The 22,313-nt window shown below is 36.3% G+C and overlaps 1 protein-coding gene across 1 annotated transcript in view; it reads right to left on the minus strand.

The window, feature by feature from the left end:
- LOC128652486 (uncharacterized) overlaps positions 1–22,313 on the minus strand; it is an 868,114-nt gene that overhangs the window by 494,440 nt on the left and 351,361 nt on the right. The window contains exon 55 of the mRNA XM_053705422.1: positions 12,329–12,491. Within this exon, the coding sequence (XP_053561397.1) occupies positions 12,329–12,491 (163 nt within the window). The remainder of the gene's footprint in view (positions 1–12,328; positions 12,492–22,313) is intronic.

The following is a 22,313-nucleotide window of genomic DNA, read 5'->3' on the forward strand; positions in this document are numbered from 1 at the left end:
AAATTCTAAAATGGCAGATTTTGCTATACTTCCCTGCATTTCAAAATATGAAGGAGAGACAAGCCCAGTGCATGACATAACAGTTCTGCTGCATTTACACTTTGTACTTTGCATTTTATATTACTTTAGAATTCAGATTATGTTTTATTACATATAAACTTTGCTCTTTCTATTTTGTATTTTATTTTATACACAGCAGTGTATTTAGGATTGTGATTTGACAAAGTCCCATTATGCTTTCACAGTTTTTGTGTAACTTTAACAAATGAGGCTCATATTGTGATTATGTGTATATTTTACTAATTATATTGCACTGTGTATTGCTTCTATTTAAAATAAAACTTAATAAAATTATAGCTTCATTTTTACAGAGAACTTCATTACTTTCTCTTGGCCCCATGAGCAAAGATTTTCCAGTTCGGAGAGAAATTATAGTGTAGACTTCACAGGGGTTGAGCTAACTGAATTATATAAGAAAAAAGGATTGAACCTTGAGAGATGAGACATGCCTTCCATAGAAAACAATGAGGCTTTCTGGGATAGAATAATTTCACCAGGAGAGAGAAGTAAACACCTGGGGCTGATATACAGGGGGGTAGTTATCAAGCCGTCAACCTCAAATACGCTGCGTATTCCGCAGCGTATTTGTGGCGAGGCTGATACGCCTTAGTTATCAAAGGCTCGAGACCGGCAAAAGTAGAATTTTGTGACGTCAGCTTCGATCCGCCGGACTCAGTCCGACACAGATCGATTCTTACGTCACTCCAGATGTTCCGCACACAAGTGCGGCACATTCTCACTACTTTTGCTAGCTATCAAAAAACTAGCAGGTACGCTCGGCACTTTTACGGCCCAGCGTACCTGGTTTTCAAAGCGCCAGCCTGGAGGCGGCGGATCCCATAGGAATCAATGGGAGTCTGACCATAGCGAAAGTACAAGTTCGCTGCTGCCAGACATCCCATTGATTTCTATGGGAGCTGTCTACACCTAACACCCTAACATGTACCCCGAGTCTAAACACCACTAATCTGACCCCCCCTACACCGCCGCAACTAAATAAAGTTATTACCCCCTAAACCGCCGCTCCCGGAGCCCACCGCAAGCTACTCTATACATATTAACCCCTAAACCGCCGCTCCCGGAGCCCACCGCAACTATAATAAATGTATTAACCCCTAACCCGCCGCTCCCTGAACCCGCCGCAACCTATATTAAATGTATTAACCCCTATCCTGCCCCCCCTACACCGTCGCCACCTATAATACATTTATTAACCCCTAATCTGCCCCCCCTACACCGTCGCCACCTATAATAAATTTATTAACCCCTATCCTGCCCCCCACTACGCCGCCGCCACTGTAATAAAATGATTAACCCCTAAACCTAACCCTAACCCTAACGCCCCCTAACTTAAATATTAATTAAATAAATCTAAATAAATTAACTCTTATTAACTAAATGAATCCTATTTAAAACTAAATACTTACCTTTAAAATAAACCCTAATATAGCTACAATATAAATAATAATTATATTCTAGCTATCTTAGGATTTATTTTTATTTTACAGGTACATTTCAATTTATTTTAACCATGTACAATAACTATTAAATAGTTATTAACTATTTAATAGCTTACCTAGCTAAAATAAAGAGAAATGTACCTGTGAAATAAATCCTAACCTAAGTTACAATTACACCTAACACTACACTATACTTTAATAAATTATTCCTATTTAAAAATAAATACTTACCTGTAAAATAAACACTAAGATAGCTACAATGTAATTAATAATTATATTATAGCTATCTTAGGATTTATATTTATTTTACAGGTAACTTTGTATTTATTTTAGCTAGTTAGAATAGTTATTAAATAGTTATTAACTATTTAATAACTACCTAGCTAAAAGAAATACAAAATTACCTGTAAAATAAATCCTAACTTAAGTTACAATTAAACCTAATACTACACTATCATTAAATTAACTAAATAAACTACCTACAAAGAACTACAATGAAATACAATTACATAAACTAACTAAAGTACAAAAAATAAAAAAAGCTAAGTTACAAAAAATAAAAAATTAAGTTACAAACATGTTAAAAATATTACAACAATTTTAAGCTACTTACACCTAATCTAAGCCCCCTAATAAAATAACAAACCCCCCCAAAATAAAAAAAATCCCTACCCTATTCTAAATTACATAAATTTCAAAGCTCTTTTACCTTACCAGCCCTTAAAAGGGCCATTTGTGGGGGCATGCCCCAAAAAGTTCAGCTCTTTTGCCTGTAAAATAAAAATACACCCCCCCCCCCAACATTAAAACCCACCACCCACATACCCCTAATCTAACCCAAACCCCCCTTACAAAAACCTAACACTAATCCCCTGAAGATCATCCTACCTTGAGTCGTCTTCACTCAGCCGAGCCACCGATGGAACTGAAGAGGACATCCGGAGCGGAAGAAGTTAATCCTCCAAGCGGCGCTGAAGAAATCTTCCATCCGATGAAGTCATCATCCAGGCGGCGCTGAAGAAGTCTTCGATCCGGCCGATGTCATCTTCAAAGAGGCGCTGAAGAGGTCTTCTATCCGGGCGAAGTCATCTTCCAAGCCGGGTCTTCAATCTTCCTTCCGCCGACGCGGAACCACCTTCTTCACCGACGGACTACGACGAATGACGGCTCCTTTAAGGGACGCCATCCAAGATGGCGTCCCCTCCATGCCGATTGGCTGATAGGATTCTATCAGCCAATCGGAATTAAGGTAGGAAAATCTGATTGGCTGATGGAATCAGCCAATCAGATTCAAGTTCAATCCGATTGGCTGATCCAATCAGCCAATCAGATTGAGCTCGCATTCTATTGGCTGATCGGAACAGCCAATAGAATGCGAGCTCAATCTGATTGGCTGATTCCATCAGCCAATCAGATTTTCCTACCTTAATTCCGATTGGCTGATAGAATCCTATCAGCCAATCGGAATTGAGGGGACGCCATCTTGGATGACGTCCCTTAAAGGAGCCGTCATTCGTCGTAGTCCGTCGGTGAAGAAGGTGGTTCCGCGTCGGCGGAAGGAAGATTCAAGACCCGGCTTGGAAGATGACTTCGCCCGGATAGAAGACCTCTTCAGCGCCTCTTTGAAGATGACATCGGCCGGATCGAAGACTTCTTCAGCGCCGCCTGGATGATGACTTCATCGGATGGAAGATTTCTTCAGCGCCGCTTGGAGGATTAACTTCTTCCGCTCCGGATGTCCTCTTCAGTTCCATCGGTGGCTCGGCTGAGTGAAGACGACTCAAGGTAGGATGATCTTCAGGGGATTAGTGTTAGGTTTTTGTAAGGGGGGTTTGGGTTAGATTAGGGGTATGTGGGTGGTGGGTTTTAATGTTGGGGGGGGGGTTGTATTTTTATTTTACAGGCAAAAGAGCTGAACTTTTTGGGGCATGCCCCCACAAATGGCCCTTTTAAGGGCTGGTAAGGTAAAAGAGCTTTGAAATTTATGTAATTTAGAATAGGGTAGGGATTTTTTTTATTTTGGGGGGGTTTGTTATTTTATTAGGGGGCTTAGATTAGGTGTAAGTAGCTTAAAATTGTTGTAATATTTTTAACATGTTTGTAACTTAATTTTTTATTTTTTGTAACTTAGCTTTTTTTATTTTTTGTACTTTAGTTAGTTTATGTAATTGTATTTCATTGTAGTTCTTTGTAGGTAGTTTATTTAGTTAATTTAATGATAGTGTAGTATTAGGTTTAATTGTAACTTAAGTTAGGATTTATTTTACAGGTAATTTTGTATTTCTTTTAGCTAGGTAGTTATTAAATAGTTAATAACTATTTAATAACTATTCTAACTAGCTAAAATAAATACAAAGTTACCTGTAAAATAAATATAAATCCTAAGATAGCTATAATATAATTATTAATTACATTGTAGCTATCTTAGGGTTTATTTTACAGGTAAGTATTTATTTTTAAATAGGAATAATTTATTAAAGTATAGTGTAGTGTTAGGTGTAATTGTAACTTAGGTTAGGATTTATTTCACAGGTACATTTCTCTTTATTTTAGCTAGGTAAGCTATTAAATAGTTAATAACTATTTAATAGTTATTGTACATGGTTAAAATAAATTGAAAGGTACCTGTAAAATAAAAATAAATCCTAAGATAGCTAGAATATAATTATTATTTATATTGTAGCTATATTAGGGTTTATTTTAAAGGTAAGTATTTAGTTTTAAATAGGATTCATTTAGTTAATAAGAGTTAATTTATTTAGATTTATTTAATTAATATTTAAGTTAGGGGGGCGTTATGGTTAGGGTTAGACTTAGGTTTAGGGGTTAATCATTTTATTACAGTGGCGGCGGCGTAGTGGGGGGCAGGATAGGGGTTAATAAATTTATTATAGGTTGCGGCGGGTTCATGGAGCGGCGGTTTAGGGGTTAAACTATTTATTTAGTTGCGGAGAGGTGCTGGATCAGCAAGATAGGGGTTAATAATTTTATAATAGAGGGCGACGGTATAGGGGGGCAGGATAGGGGTTACTAGGTATAATGTAGGTGGCAGCGGTGTCCGGGAGCGGCGGTTTAGGGGTTAATACATTTATAAGACTTGCGGCGGGGTCTAGGAGCGGCGGTTTAGGGGTTAATACATTTATAAGACTTGCGGCGGGGTCTAGGAGCGGCGGTTTAGGGGTTAATACATTTATAAGACTTGCGGCGGGGTCTAGGAGCGGCGGTTTAGGGGTTAATACATTTATAAGACTTGCGGCGGGGTCTAGGAGCGGCGGTTTAGGGGTTAGTAACTTTATTTAGTTGCGGGGGCCTCCGGGGGCGCCGGTATAGGGGGTAGAACAGTGTAGTTTAGTGTGAGTGCTTAGTGACAGGCTAGCAATAAAGCTGGGAAAAAGCCGAAGGGCAGCGAGATCGGATGAGTGATAACTGTCACAGTCCGCTGCTCATCGCCCCGCGGCTTTTTGACAGCTTTATTTGATAACTTAGGCGAACGTATTCAAGGTCCGCGGCGGCGAAGGTAGGTGAGCTTAGGCGGACGTATTGGGCCGGCGAAGCCAGAAAAGTAGACGGCTTGATAAGTAGCCCCCACAGTCTCAGTTTGCAGCAAATGCAAATTGAACTGAATTGTTTTCACTACAATTTAACTTGTTTTTGGCAGTAGTATATATTACTTTTCTGTCAGTTAAATAGACAATTATTTAACTGAGCAAACTTCACAATAGAGAAAATACAAAGTGCAATGTAATTTGTGAAAAAGTACACAGACATATACAAAGTATGATCCTAATTTGTTATGTAACACAGCAACTTAAAGGGACAGTCTACACCAGAATTATTATTGTTTTAAAAAATAGATAATCCCTTTATTACCCATTCCCTAGTGTTGCATAAACAACACAGTTATAATAATATACTTTTAACCTCTGTGATTATCTTGTATCTAAGCCTCTGTAAACTGCACCTTTATTTCAGTTCTTTTGACAGACTTGCAGTCTAGCCAATCAGTGCCTGCTCCCAGATAACTTCTCGTGCATGAGCACAGTGTTATCTATATGAAATATGTGAACTAACACCCTCTAGTGGTGAAAAACTGTTAAAATGCATTCTGAAAAGAGGTTGCCTTCAAGGTCTAAGAAATTAGCATATGAACCTCCTAGGTTAAGCTTTCAACTAAGAATACCAAGAGAACAAAGCAAAATTGGTGATAAAAGTAAATTGGAAAATTGGTTAAAATTACATGCTCTATCTGAATCATGAAAGTTTATTTTGGCCTAGACTGTCCCTTTAATCAATTTGAAAAATCACTGCTGGATCTACATAAATCTAAATGTAATACAAATAAAATAGAAAGTACAAAGCCTAAATGTAATAATACTGAACGGACACAATCTGAAGTGAAAATTAATATAACATACAAATCACAAAGTGTAACAAACAAATTATTGCATGGGTCTTGTGTCTCCTTCACATACAAAAATGTTGAGAGAACACCTTAGACAAGTATAGCAAAATTTGCCTGTCTAGAATCTTGTGAGAGAACTTGCAGTGCTAGAGGGTTCCACCTTTTTTTTGTAGTATTCAGTGAGTTCAGCCCCTGTGGAATCTGCACTACAATATCTCTCTGAGCAGAAGAATCTTTTATCATCAGGTCCTCAGTCAGTTACGCTATAACATCTCCAATACCCTTGTAATTATTATTTTTTTTGTGTGTGAGAGTGTGCCCTTCCAGAGATTTGATATATAAATTTTGTGTGTTGCTATATGATTATGTCCTTCATTTTATTCAGTATAGGCACTTGCAAGTCACAACCACAAAATACATGGAGCAAGTGACAGATTAATGGCAGACACACATATATACCCTCATGCATACTATTGCGGGCAGGTTATTTTTTATTTTTTTAATACTTATTGCGGGCATTTAGATTTTTTTTTAATGCTCCGTTTGCCTTTGCTGCATCCCGGTGGATTCCGAAAATGGCAGGGTGGTGAAAGAATCCATGGTGGATTTTTTCACCACCCTGCCATTTTCTGAATCCACCAGGTAAATTCTTTTGGCTGCGCACGTGACTCACACTGCCCACATTCCTTTGAGGATATGTGTGCAACTGCCGACAGCGACGGACACGTTACAAACACGGTTATAGTATAGGTGGGCCTCGTCAGTGAGGTGCAGTTGTATCTCTCTAAGGGCATGTGTGCAAGGAGTCCACGTCTGGTTTCCCCCAATACTCTTAGCCAAACCCAAGAGTAATTTGCATAAATATCAGAAGAGAGAGAACAGCACTCCTGAGATAGAACAAAAGCTAGAATAACTTCCATGGAAAAATGTGTATAGAGGACAGCGCCAAATGATTGTGTAGAGTATACTGGCTCACTTCTAAAAAGGAACGATTGCCTAACCTAATCATTCTTAAGGATATGTAAAACAAGAGAGTGGGTGAAGGAGCACCTGAAAATTCGGTTTAAGTATACTTAGGAATCACAAGGAGAATGAAGAGCCATAAATTAGACAATGGATAAATTGATAACTTCAGTTAAGGATAAAAAATGTGGTTAGAAGTAGGGATGCACCGATACCGATACTAGTATCGGTATCGGTACCGATACCAAGTATTTGCATGAGTACTTGTACTCGTGCAAATGCACCGATACTTAAACCGATACCTCCACTTCCTACCCATATGCTATCTTGTGGTGTTTTATCAAACTGCATGTACCCATTTCATTTTAAACTGGAGTGGAGACTAAACTAAAAATTGTTTACTATTGTTCTGCCAATACAAATTGATGTTATTTGTATTATTGTAGGAGAGATCACTGTACCTCGTTCAGACAAACCCCTGAAGTACTGGGCAGTTAATAAACAGATTTCCAGCTCTGGCTAAAATGGCCCAAAAATATCTTTATGCCCCATGCAGTATGGTGGAAAGTGAAAGACTTTTCAACCTAGAGTCGAACTTCCATACAAATGTCAGATTTATGTTATATAACAGCCCTACAACCCAATTGTATCACCCCTTTAAATTTAATATTTTATTGTAATATTTTTTATTTATAAACATGTTCAGTGAACCTTTTTATTATTTCATAATGTCTTTTGAATGACAGTCCTTTATAATTATAAAGAAGGAATCTTAAATAATTAGTATGTATTGTGCTTGTTAAACTGTCACATGACATAAACAAAAAGTATCGGTAATTGGTATCGGCGAGTATTTGAAAACAAGTATCGGTACTTGTACTCAGTCATAAAAAAATGGTATCGGTGCAACCCTAGTTAGAAGTATAACTAGTGCAAAATAACTAAGTCTAATCATATATATCGACAATAGCTGAGAGCTACTGGCAAATGAAGTGCCCATATAGAAGAGAATACAATGTTGTGACAGTGTATATGAAAAAGTTTTAACTTTGGCTAAATGGTACTAGAAGCATAAGTATAAACTAAAAAATAATATTCATTAGAAGAACTAGAGTTACTGTCAGTGTGGAGCAATATAATCAGTGCTGGCAAGCTAAGTAGCCGGAGAACAAAAAAAAAGCAAGGTGTTGAAATACAACTGTGTAGTGAACCGTGGAGTTATAATTTAAGCAAAAAGAATGAACGGAAAAAGAAATATTAGATACGACTATAAGTTAAAAAAAGACTGGTATAAAAATAACATTTGATATGGTATTTAATAAAATACCATATCAAAAACCATATACACAGTGTGTATATATATACACAGTTGTATGCAAAAGTATATGCACCACTGACTATTGCCATGATTTTCATTTATAAATATTTGGGTGTTTGGATAAGCAATTTCATTTTGATCTATCAAATAACTGAAGGACACAGTAATATTTCAGTAGTTAAATGAGGTTTCTTGGATTAACAGAAAATGTGCAATATGCATCAAAACGAAAATTAGACAGGTGCATAGATTTGGGCACACTTGTCATTGTGTTGATTTGAATACCTGTAACTATCTAGCACTGATTAATTGGAACCCACAATTGGTTTGGTGAGCCCATTAAGCTTTGAACTTCATAGACAGGTGCATCCAATCATGAGAAAAGGTATTTAAGGTGGCCAATTGCAAGTTGTTGTTCTCTTTGACTCTCCTCTGAAGAGTGGCAACATGGGGGCCTCAAAACAACTCTCAAATGACATGAAAACAAAGATTGTTCAACATTATGGTTTAGGGGAAGGCTACAAAAAGCTATCGCAGAGATTTAAGCTGTCAATGTCCACTGTGAGGAACATAGTGAGGAAATGGAAGACCACAGGCATAGTTCTTGCTAAGGCCAAAAGTGGCAGCCAAGTAAAATATCGGAGAGGCAAAGGCAAAGGATGGTGAGAATGGTCAAAAACAGCCCACAGACCACCTCCAAAGACCTACAACATCATCTTGCTGCAGATGGTGTCACTGTGCATTGTTCAACAATTCAGCGCACTTTGCACAAGGTGCTGTATTGGAGAGTGATGCGGAAGAAGCCTTTTCTGCACACACGCCACAAACAGAGTCGCTTGAGGTATGCAAACGCACATTTGGACAAGCCAGCTTCATTTTGGAAGAAGGTGCTGTGGACTGATGAAACAAAAATTGAGTTTTTTGGTCATAACAAGAGGTGTTATGCATGGCGGCAAAAGAACACAGTGTTCCAAGGCAGACACTTGCTACCCACAGTAAAATTTGGTGGATGTTCCATCATGCTGTGGGGCTGTGTGGCCAGTGCTGGTACTGGGAATCTTGTTAAAGTTGAGGGTCGCATGGACTCCACTCAATATCAGCAGATACTTGAGAATAATGTTGAGGAATCAGTCACAAAAGTTGAAGTTACGCCGTGGCTGGATATTTCAACAAGACAACGATCCAAAACACTGCTCAAAATCTACTCTGGCATTTATGCAGAGGAACAAATACAATGTTCTGGAATGTCCATCCCAGTCCCAGGACCTGAATATCATTGAAAATCTGTGGGGGTGATTTGAAGTGGGCTGTCCATGCTCTGCAACCATCAAACCTAACTGAACTGGAGATGTTTTGCAATGAAGAATGGTCCAAAATACCTTTATGCAGAATCCAGACACTCATTACAGGCTATAGGAAGCGTCTAGAGGCTGTTATTTCTGCTAAAGGAGGCTCTACTAAATATTGATGCAATATTTCTGTTGGAATGCCCAAATTTATGCACCTGTCTAATTTCGTTTTGCTGCATATTGCACATTTTCTGTTAATCCAATAAACCTCATTTTACTACTGAAATATTCCTGTGTCCTTCAGTTATTTGATAGATCAAAATCAAATTGCTGATCCAAACACCCAATTATTTATAAATTAAAATCATGGAAATTGTCAGGGGTGCCTAAACTTTTGCATACGACTGTGTATATATATATATATATATATATATATATATATATATATATATATATATATATATATATATATATATATATATATATATATATATACACACACACACACACACACACACACACACACATGTGAACCCTTTGCTGAAAACATGTAAAATCATTTGTATGCAATATTCATATTTAATAAAGAGTTTAACTATGTATTTTCTGTAACCATTTCGCATTCTAGTGTTCGTCACATTAAGGGAATATGTTCTTTTTATTTTTAAATAGATATTTCTATATCTTAAATATAGATTAAAGAACACCTATATGACATAGACAAAGAAAGAGCCACTACAGGGGTTTCAAAACACTTCATATTTGAACATGGGGGAGATACCAGTACATTTACCTGGATGATTATTGATCTAGTAATGAAACAGCCCAGGGGTGGTAATAGGGTACATGCCCTTTTCAGAAAAGAGGCCTACTGGATCTTTATGCTTAGGACACGTAAACCAAACGGCCTAAACATAGATGGAGACATCATCAATTTTTGGGAGTAAAAATGTGTAGCAAGATGGAACACATATAGTAATTAGGTATCATGTTGAGATCAACAATTACTAATCATTTACTCTATACTAAATACAATTATAAGGGACATGTCAGGATATAGGCAATGTTCAGCACAAAATAAGGATTGAGGTATTAATCTGTTTGCATGCACATGCATTATTTATATATATATCTTCTGTTCTAGCATATATGCAATATTGAACATAATTAATATGAATTTAAAATATATAGCATGTTTAGGAGTAATAGAAACTATATAGTAGCCAGCTAGGGGTTTATTACACTATAACATTGTGTTTCCCCTTTATATTGTCATTACTGGTGTGTATCTGCTGTCCCTTTAAGCCTCCATGCTACAATTTTCAGTGAAGAAATAGGCAACCAATGAGAATGTGAGGGAGCATATTTAAGCTCCACAGGTGCTAGTCAAATTAAGTCTATGAATAAGGCTAGATAGCCGAAACGCGTCAGCCTGACGGATTTCTCACTGAAGTTTTATGGATTTTATCATGTGTGCCGTGGAATTTTAACAAAATTCAATAAAGGATAAGTTTTAACTTTTTGATGTGCAGTTATCATTTGACTTTCATATTTCTATATATCTATATCTATATAAAATCATCTATATATAGGTATAGATATATATTTTACCGAAAAAATTAAATATATATATATATATATATGTATTTATAAATAGAAATATGTATTTATGAATAAATAAAACATATTCCTCTATGTGAAGAACATTGGAATGTGAAATATTAATATTTTATGTCTAGTTTTATGTTGCGATTGGGTTTGCGCGCGATAATGTGTTTGTTTTATTCCACTTTACTTTAACGTGATTTTGTAACTTTGACTTTTTGTGTGTGTTGGGTTGCACGTCAGCAAAATCTTTTTACTAGTAATACACGCGGTATCCGACGCACGCAAAAAGCTTATTTCTAACTACCCCATGATTTTTTCAGTGCGCCTCCATAGAATTCTATTTTGTGAGGGCTTTAGCTCATCCACGCTATCATACTTCTAAGATGAGCTAAAGAATAAAAGCGCTATTAATTTAACTTGAGCGATGTTAAAGGGACATTAAACACTAAAAAAATAATTGCTTGAATTATGTATTCAGAGCAAAGATTAGCCTGAGAATAATTTGTACATGTATTTTTAAAAATGATATTAGTTGTTTAAATATTAAAAAAAAAACAAATAAGTATAATGTTAATGTACATAAAGAATTAGGCGCTGCCATATTGTAACTTACCTTTGCTGAGGCCAATTAGGAATGGTTATAAATAATTTACTAGATTGTACAACTAATGACTGTGTGGAATATAGCTGTGTCCGCACTTCCATGTTTAACATGAATTGAAAAGTCCACAATATTCGGAATTAAATTACAGGAAAAGAGAACAAAATAAAGAAAAATAAACTATATTGCAAATTTGTTTATCAACAAATAACAAAACTATTTATAGTAATATCTTGAGGTGTTTAATGTCCCTTTAATATGCAACAGAGCTAATATTTTTGTTCCCCCCCCCCCCCTATAATCTGGGCCATACTGTCTTCTTTATTGATCTGAATTTTTAGCCGCTCTCATTTCAGCACTCACTCACTAAGTTATACTAGACTTTAGATACCTTGACACTTTCATTTACAAAAATGATTAATACAGCTTTGTAAGTATTTTACAGTTCAAACAAATGTATTTCCTATGCTGGAAATAATTTGGTTAGGGATGGTTCTTGCTAGCAGATGCTAGTATAACTGTAACCATACAGAATGGTTGTGCTAAATAGTGTAATTTATATAAAGATTCAATAAAAAAAAAAAATTGAAACCAATGAGATATATAATGTTAAAGCAGGTTAATTACCAAGAAACATCTCAACAAGCTGGTAGAGCAACTGCTGACGTTCTTCAGCTTGAGATTTGATCCATATTTTAAGAGGCAATTTCCAGTCCTGGTAATTGTATGTCATAGAGAAGATGCCCATGCAACACAGAATTGCAGGGCTCACGTCAGCTAATGTATCAAGCTGAAAAACAAAACAAGGTAAAAAAAAATGCCAGCATACGGAATATTGCTTTGATTTTCAAATGATGTTTCAGTGTATGTGACCACAGTGCCACCAACTGTTGAAATACTAATATATATAGATGTTTAAAATAGGCTCTAAGAACATTGTATGCATATCAATAATGTGAAAATAGAGGGACTTTGATATGCTTATGGATTTTTTTAAAAACAGTACCTGAATATTAATTGAAATAAATACATTTTAAATAAAATATTGCAAAATGTTTTATTGACTCTTGTCAGCACAAATGTTTTGACCTCTTGTGTGAAACTGTATATACAGAATCATGCAGATCCAACATCATTTTTTAATGTATATAACTTAAACTGTATTAACAGTTACCAAACGGATTTAAAATAAAATGGCAAAACTGCTTGCAAAGGTGTAAAGCATAATATTGTTTCTAGACTTCCAGTGAAGAAAACATATATCATAACACAGTAAACATGCACAAGAGATTACATTTGTATTTAATAAATAATGTTTTTTAAACACATAATAGAATAATGAAGTCTCCAGAAAAAAAAAAAAATCTGATGCCTGGCTTCCATTTTTAAAGATTTGGGACAATGTCTGCATAAATCAAGGTTATCATATTTGTTTACATATAAAGTAGATTTTTTTTTTTTAGGGGGGGGGGGGGCGGGTTAATTGTTTTTTTCACAAATTGTGGGGAGCCTTTTATTAGTGCAGATTGTAGGTCTATGCTATTATCTATCTATATTATATCTATCTATCTATCATCTATCTGTCTGTCCATCTATCCTCAAAATCATTATACAGTGCAGAATGTATATTAATACTTTTGCTTTCCACTGAGATCCCATTGGGGGGCCCCAAATAAATCTTGCACTAGGGCCCTCTGTTGACTAAGTCTGCTACTGGCCAGATTACAAGTGGAGCACTAAATATTGCTTTCGTCAGACATGGCATGAGAACCTAGCGCAGCGAAGGGGGTAAATCGGGCAGCAATATGCAGCAAATGTAAATATGTATATGACTAGTTACATATATATATTTATGTGTTACTATATGTATATACACATATTAACACATACATATAAGCATATACATATATATTTACTGGGAATACACAGTTCCCATAGACTGCAATGTAAAGGCACTTTTCAGTGCTGTTTGTTTTTAACACCCCACACCCGCCACTTTAACTCCATATAAAATGGCTTTTTGCAACTATTTTATTAAAAAATAAAGATGCTACTATCTTTATTTTTTAATGAAATATATCAAACTTAATTTTGGGGGCATTTGGTGGACATTTATCAAATTAACCAGAGAACTTGTAATGGCTGGTTATTTTTTGCACGCCCGCAAATGGAAAATTTGTAATCTAGCCAATAATAGAGGAGGGAAATGAACACTGGTTACATCATACTTCACAATCAATTGTCTGCATCTCCTCTAATTGTTTGCATAGCCTCTTACCAGAGACAGACAATTTAGGGCTAGATTACAAGTGGTACGCTTGTTGGGTAAGCGCGACTGAAAACTATGTGTAAGGGAAATGCGTTAAAAAAATTAAGTTTCAGTAAACACAACATAAATACATTGGAAATTACAATTGCACTCATATAAACACTCTTTGATGAAAAAATGAGTCATCTAAATATTTTTAAAAGTTATAAGGGATGTTATATGGTATATGACAAGCTGTTGCTATATTGTATATATACATACATATACAATATATAATTTTTTAATATATATTTTAAAGTATCTTCAATATTTTTTTAATATTTAATATTTCAAGAATACACTTTAAAATTACCAATTCTTCATGTGCACTTACCCAACACAGTGATAATTATAAAGCGCACTATCCAAAGCATGTAACCAATATTTTTTATTCTTATGTTCTTCACATAAAAAAAACATATTTGATAATGTTAACGTAAAATATATATCAACAACTCCTGTCGGGTTAGAGCGCAAGCAATAAGTTTAAGGTTTTTTCTTCTGCGTCCCTATTGAAGTCTATGGGGAGAATAAGTTAACGTGGTAATGATATTCAAAATTATTTGGTTAGCGCACATCGGGTTTCACTTGCTCACAAACATTTTACTTTCAACTTAAAATACGCGCACTACCCAGCTTGTGCAAAAAGCTTACTTCTAGCAAAGTTTACACTCAAGCGGGAGTGCTAAAAAGTGCGCCACTTGATGTGCAAGATTACCCTTTTATTATTATAGGCTGTTAATACTGTTAGTATAATGTGGTATTATTATTAAACAGATTTAGTTTTATTATATTTTAAATATTACCTTCTCTTTCAACCCTGTTTTCCCCATAAAGGACTATATTATAAGTGGAGAGCATTATTGCGCTTATGTAAACGTAATATTTGCGCTCCACTCAGTAATACCATCGCACGTTCGCATTGTTGAAAGCCAAGCACTGACAAGAGCGGGCTTCCATAGGCTCCAATGGGAGCCTCGTTTTCTACCGGAGGCCACAGCAGACCACCTAGCACATCGCAGGGGGGAAAACGTGCAGCGTTGGGAAGCAATAAATAAATGCTTTTACACATATATATTGATGTGTTTATATGTGTATATACACATAGTGTATTAAGACAAATATATTATGCATTTACACTTAGAGAAAACTATACTTGTAATGGCTGGTTATTTAACATACACCCGTAAACAGATAAATTTGCCTCTTTACGGGCGCACGTTAAGATAGCACCTCACTTGTAAAATAGCCCAAATAATTTTAACCACTTTGACCCTATAAATAACTGCTGCACATTTCTTTGCAAAGCGCTGTAGTCCCCTCTGGCAGTTATGGGGTTGTATGCGTGTGTACCTCACCTATGCACATGGGCATCCACAAGGAGGTCCATGTGCACACCTGGAGTACAAAAGACAATTGGATGTCCCGATTTTTTTTTTTTTTAATTCCCATTCTGGGAGTTAGAACGCATTCTGTAATTTGTAGATCGCTATTTTCCTCTCAGTATTATGCTACTGCAGTTGTTGGGTCTAATTCCCAGCATGCATTGTACAGTGATGGGGAGTGGCCTCTTACACTCTTCGCCACCTCAGAGGTGGCGAAGAGAAATCACAGAGAGCTTGCTTACTCACCATAATTGACAGTCCCTTCTCTCACGTGATTGGTCGTGTGAGAGAAGGGGCGGCTTTACAAGCTGACTTGAGTGTGTAATGATACTTATGAGCAACGGATCCTGTTTGTCCGCTGCCCGGATGCAAGGAAGACAAAGCGAACAGCTTCTCAAGATGAGAAGCTTGTCCGCTCGCTTTTAGTATATGGAGCCCTAAGTGCTATTGCATTATGTTTTTATTATGCATTTGTTGATTATGCAATTTTACTATGTTTAATGTTCTTTAACTTGTAAATAATTATTTGTCCTTTAGACCAGTTCTGTACTCAATAAAACACAATGATTCAGAGAAAGAAAAACAGATGGGAGAAATAAATTGAAGGCGGTTTGTTTTTTGGGTACAGGACAGCAAAAAACTAAATACGCCTCTAACCTATGTATAGCAATAAAAAGCGGATTTCTTAATGTTTTAATAGTGCATATGTTTGATCTGGTCTTTAAACTACTTTATCATGTCGTTTCCATCTGGTCAACCATTTGCTTAACTTACAAATGATAAATTCTTTAGTGAAAAGTAACCTTAGCATCTGGTTTTACTGATCCAAAGGATTGTGCTAATTAGTTTATAATATGCTGTGTAATGTTAGATATATAGACAATATAATATTCTAATTTGTATAATAGTAAAGGGATGACCTCACAATCATATTACAAGACAATTCAAATACTTGTGTACTTTTTAAATTAAAGAGAGATAATAACCTCCCTAAAAGAACATATAAGTCAATGTATAAGGTAACGTGACGGCAATAGAGTTCTGCTAATTCTCAGCATTTTTCTAAATATGAAGCATTTGCCATCTTGCCTAGGTTTTCTGAAAATGTTAATAAAATATTTACCCTTTCTATTAACTCCTTTTGTCACACAGGGCACACAACTGTAAGCTGCAGGTATGCACACTGCACAAGTAGTATCACAGCCAGTTCCTGTGCCATGTGACTTAAATCTGTTTTATAATTGGTTTAGGGGTTTAAATGAATCAAAAAAAGTTAAAATATTACTTCATGGCCCATTCTATTCTTTTTTTGTTTGTTTTTGCTTTTGTCACTGCTTTTACCAAAATGTTTCTTTTTTTTGTCATTCAGTATATTGTTAATTTTGAATTGTAAAATTCACCCAGTTGTGCATAGTGAAGATGCTACAGGCACTTCTAAAATCCGCAGCCCTCATACTGTAGCAGGCATCTGAATCATATGTGTATTTATTTATATCATGACAAGAGAATAAAGCATAAGTCACAGAACCAGCTATGTGCAAAATAACCACAAAGTGCATTTTATAGTGCAAATAGCTCTCATAAAACCCCACAACTAACCTGTTTGACTAAACTTTTTGTTTTTGTCTGCTCATTACACAGTTTAAAATATAATACAAGTACAACAAATTAAACATTAAAAAGCAGTTTGCTGATTACTGACTATGGGCTCCATGTACATAGCAGGGAATGCTGCTATGGAGCCCTTGCAGGCTGGATCGCTCATATGAGCCTGCTTTCTACAATGTAAGAAGCAGCAGTCCTCCGCGGCTTCTTACCCTCTCTGGGGCATACTAAGCTCCGAATGGAGCTTGATGTCCCGTGTTTCCGGTGAGCCTTCATAACTTGTCCGCCTGCTCTGAGGTGGTGGACAGAAATCAACCCGATCGAATACGATCGGGTTGATTGACACTCCCTGCTAGCAGCTGATTGGCCGTGAATCTGCAGGGGGTGGTATTGCACCAGCAGTTCACAAGAACTGCTAGTGCAATGATAAATGCCGAGAGCGTATGCTGTCGGCATTTATCGATGTGCAGCGGACATGATCCGCTATATCGGATCATGTACACTCGCACAATCATAAATATGCCCCTAAAAGTTAACAGGCCCTGCTCGTGCACAACTGGTCATGTGCAAGCAGGGAGCGGTGCTGCTCAAACAATTGCTTGTGCAATAGCACATAAGGCAGCGCATGTACAGTGTCTGCTGCCCATTCACTGTGAAGCCAGACACACAGTTCCCCAAGTCGGGATATGAGGCCCTCTATACTTTTTCTAATTAATTAAGCAACTGATATGAATTCCTAATAATTTTTTCTTGTTCCAGTAAATTAGCTTCAGGATACACGTATCAAACAGCACTTAAATATTTTTATATATGAAAAAAACATTAATTTAAAACTGTTTCTCTTGAACAGAAGTATAGGTGTGTGCACAGGTGACCTGTTAGATAGCCACAAACTGGATGATAAAGAAGACTTTAAATGAATTTTCTAAGGTGCAAATAAAAAAAGCAATGTCCCTTTAATATATTCGCAATCATGGACATCAACTGGTTCCTCTAGGCTTATATATATCTGCAGACTAATAGGGAAATAATAACAAAGTGCATGCTTAAGTCATATAACCCCCATTTAAAAGCCAATTCACCTCTGAATATTATGTCGTTTGTATACAGGTTAGATACATAAATACAGGGGCTATTAAAGGGACATAAAACAAATTTTTTTTCTTTAGATAGAACATAAATTTTTAAACAACTTTCCAATTTACTTCTATTATCAATTCTGCTTCATTCAATTGGTATATGTTGCTGAAGGAGCAGCAATGCACTACTGAGAGCTAGCTGAACACATCTAATCAGCCAATCACAAGAGACAACTGTGTGCAGGCACCAATCACCACCTAGCTCCCACTAGTGTAAGATATTTACATATTCCTTTTCAACAATGGATACCAAGTGAACAAAGTACATTTGAAAATAGGGAAGTGAATTTAAAAGTGTCTTAACCCCTTAATGACCGGACCATTTTTCAATTTTCTTACCCTTAATGACAATGGCTATTTTTACATTTCTGCAGTGTTTGTGTTTAGCTGTAATTTCCCTCTTACTCATTTACTGTACCCACACATATTATATACCGTTTTTCTCGCCATTAAATGGACTTTCTAAGGATACCATTATTTTCATCATATCTTATAATTTCCTATAAAAAAAATATAAAATATGAGGAAAAAATTGAAAAAAACACACTTTTTCTAACTTTGACCCCCAAAATCTGTTACACATCTACAATCACCAAAAAACACCTATGCTAAATAGTTTCTAAATTTTGTCCTGAGTTTAGAAATACCCAATGTTTACATGTTCTTTACTTTTTTTGCAAGTTATAGGGCCATAAATACAAGTAGCACTTTGCTATTTCCAAACAACTTTTTTTCAAAATTAGCGCTAGTTACATTGGAACCCTGATATCTGTCAGGAATACCTGAATATCCCTTGACATGTATATATTTTTTTTTAGAAGACAACCCAAAGTATTGATCTAGGCCCATTTTGGTATATTTCATGCCACCATTTCACCGCCAAATGTCATCAAATAAAAAAAAAAGTTCACTTTTTCACAAATTTTGTCACAAACTTTAGGTTTCCCACTGAAATTATTTACAAACAGCTTCTGCAATTAAGGCACAAATGGTTGTAAATGCTTCTTTGGGATCCCCTTTGTTCAGAAATAGCAGACTTATATGGCTTTGGGGTTGCTTTTTGGTAAGTAGAAGGCCGCTAAATGCTGCTGCGCACCACACGTAAATTATGCCCAGCAGTTAAGGGGTTAAATTAGGTAGCTTGTAGGGAGCTTGCAGGGTTAATTTTAGCTTTAGGGTAGAGATCAGCCTCCCACCTGACACATCCCACCCCCTGATCCCTCCCAAACAGTTCTCTTCCCTCCCCCACCCCACAATTGTCCCCGCCATCTTAAGTACTGGCAGAAAGTCTGCCAGTACTAAATAAAAGGAGTTTTTCTTTTTTTTAATAAAAAAAAATAAAATGTTTTAGCTGTGATGGACTCCTGCCTTAGCCCCAACCTCCATGATCCCCCCCCCCCAGCTCTCTAACCCTCTCCCCTACCTAATTGCCGCCATCTTGGGTACTGGCAGCTGTCTGCCAGTACCCAATTTGCCCCCCAAAAAAGTGTTTTTTTTATTATCTTTTATTGCCATTTTAATTTTTTCTGTAGTGTAGCAGCCCCCCACAATACCCCAACCCCCTCCCCCTCCCAGATCCTTATATATTTATTTTTTCCCCCCTCTTCCCTGCTCATTGGTGTCAGTGTGGGTAGCTAATCGGGCGCGCGCACGCGCACCCGCGCGCGCACGCGCGCACGCGCACGCTCCCGGCACCCGGCGTGCACATTGCACTTACAGGAGCCGGATGCCGGGTAGCGATGGGCCGCCCACCCGCCTCCCTGTTGCGCTCCCACCCACCAACGAACCGGCACCATCGCTACCGGTGCAGAGAGGGCCACAGAGTGGCTCTCTCTGCATCGGAGTCTTCTGAAAGGGTATTGCAGGATGCCTCCATATGGAGGCATCACTGCAATACCCTGAGAGCTGCTGGAAGCGATTGCGATCGCTTCCAGCACTCTCTTAGACAACTGACGTACCAGGTACGTCTATTGTCATTAACTGTAAGTTAATGCATGACGTACCTGGTACGTCAGTTGTCATTAAGGGGTTAAAATGACATGCTCTATCTGAATCATGCAAGTTTAATTTTGACTTTCCTATCCCTTTAATCTATGACTCTCTTACATATAACTCTCTCGATGGCAATTAATTACGCCATTGTGCATAAACTAAACACTCAAAAAAACATCCTAATATCAATAAGACTTCACATATTAAGAATTCAAGTTTCTTCATTTAAAATGATGGGTTATAAAACCATTTGGATTTTACATGCTTAGAAAAAAAAATGTCCATTGTTTAACCAGCTATATTAGATGGTTAAAGTGCCATTATAGTGGACAAATTACATGTTCTAAATTATTAGAGCATATCACTTTAGCACTAGAGACACCGCAACTCTTTTGCATGGGTTAAAGGGACAGTCAAGTCCAAAAAAAAAACTTTCATGTTTCAAATAGGGCATGTAATTTTAAACAACTTTCCAATTTATATTTATCACCAATTTTGCTTTGTTCTCTTGGTATTTTTAGTTGAAAGCTAAACCTAGGAGGTTCATATGCTAATTTCTTAGACCTTGAAGGCCGCCTTTAATCTAAATGCATTTTAATAGTTTTTCACCACTAGAGGCATTAGTTCACGTGTTTCATATAAATAACATTGAGCTCATGCACGTGAATTTACCATGGAGACAGCTCTGATTGGCTAAAATGCAAGTCTATCAAAATAACTGAAATAAGGGGGCAGTCTGCTGAGGCTTAGATACAAGGTAATTACAGAGGTAAAACGTGTATAATTATAACTGTGTTGGTTATGCGAAACTATCATTTAAAACAACAAAAATTCTGGTGTTGACTGTCCCTTTAAACACAGTTAAATTACTGCTTGTGAGCAACATAAAATGTTTGGTCCCAAGTAGAATAAGCCAATGGTACTTTAACTATTTGTTTAACCCACTTTGTTAAATAGAGCATTTCGCCATTAAGTATCTGAAAACATGTAAAATATTATTTATGCAATATTCATATTTGATAAAGGTTTTAACTATGTATTTACTGTAAATATTTCACATTCCAATATTCTGTACATAGCCGAATATGTTCTAAGTATTTATAAATACATATTCCTATATATATATATATATATATATATATATATACTGTATATATCTATACCTATATATAATCATCTACATATATAGGTATAAATATATATTTGTTTAAAAAAACCATAAGATATATGTAGAAATATTTATTTATGAATAATTAGAACATATTCCGTTATGTAAAGAACATTGGAATATGAAATATTAATCTTTTCATGTCAGGTTAGCACTAATAAGAATATGTTATGGTGTTTGCGTGAGAGTGGGGTGTTTTTCAATCTTTTTTTCTCTATTGACTTCTATGGGGGAACGCGATTGCGATTATCGAATTTTGACTTTATGCGTTATTTGGGTTCCCGCTAGAAAAAAACAATTTACTTTGAACTTGTAATACCAGCACAACCCGACTAGCGCAAAAATCAAAATATAGCTATAGCGAAAGTGCAAAATACTGCTCCACTTGTAATCTAGCCCATAATGTTTCCACTACAATAAAAATAAACATTGTTTAACTGGCTAGATACTGACTTTAGAATTATAACATTGTAATTATACATTTCAGTTATTAGTCTAGTTTAAGATCATTTATGGTTGGGATTGTTTTGCCCTGCCCTAGAAAAATCCTTGTGTTGTATATGTTTACTTAAAGGGACAGTCTAGTCCAAAATAAATTTTCAAAATAAACTTTCATGATTCAGATAGAGAATGTAATTTTAAACAATTTTCCAATTTACTTGTATCACCAATTTTGCGTTGATCTCTTGGTATTCTTAGTTGAAAGCTAAACCTAGGAGGCTCATATGCTAATTTATAAGCCTTTGAAGGCCACCTCTTCTCTCAGGGCATTTTGACAGTTTTTCATCACTAGAGGATGTTAGTTCACGTGTGTGTCATATAGATAGCACTGTGCTCACGCACATGGAGTTCAGGTGAGCCAGCTCTGATTGGCTAAAATAGATGTCTGTCAAAATAACTGAAATAAGGGGGCAGTTTGTAGAGGTTTAGGTACAAGGTAATCACAGCGGTAAAAAGTGTATTTATATAACTATGTTGGTTGTTGAAAACTAGGGAATGGGTAATAAAGGTATTA

The sequence above is a fragment of the Bombina bombina genome, chromosome 3, assembly GCF_027579735.1.
Source record: "Bombina bombina isolate aBomBom1 chromosome 3, aBomBom1.pri, whole genome shotgun sequence".
NCBI classification, from domain to species: Eukaryota; Metazoa; Chordata; class Amphibia; order Anura; family Bombinatoridae; genus Bombina; species Bombina bombina.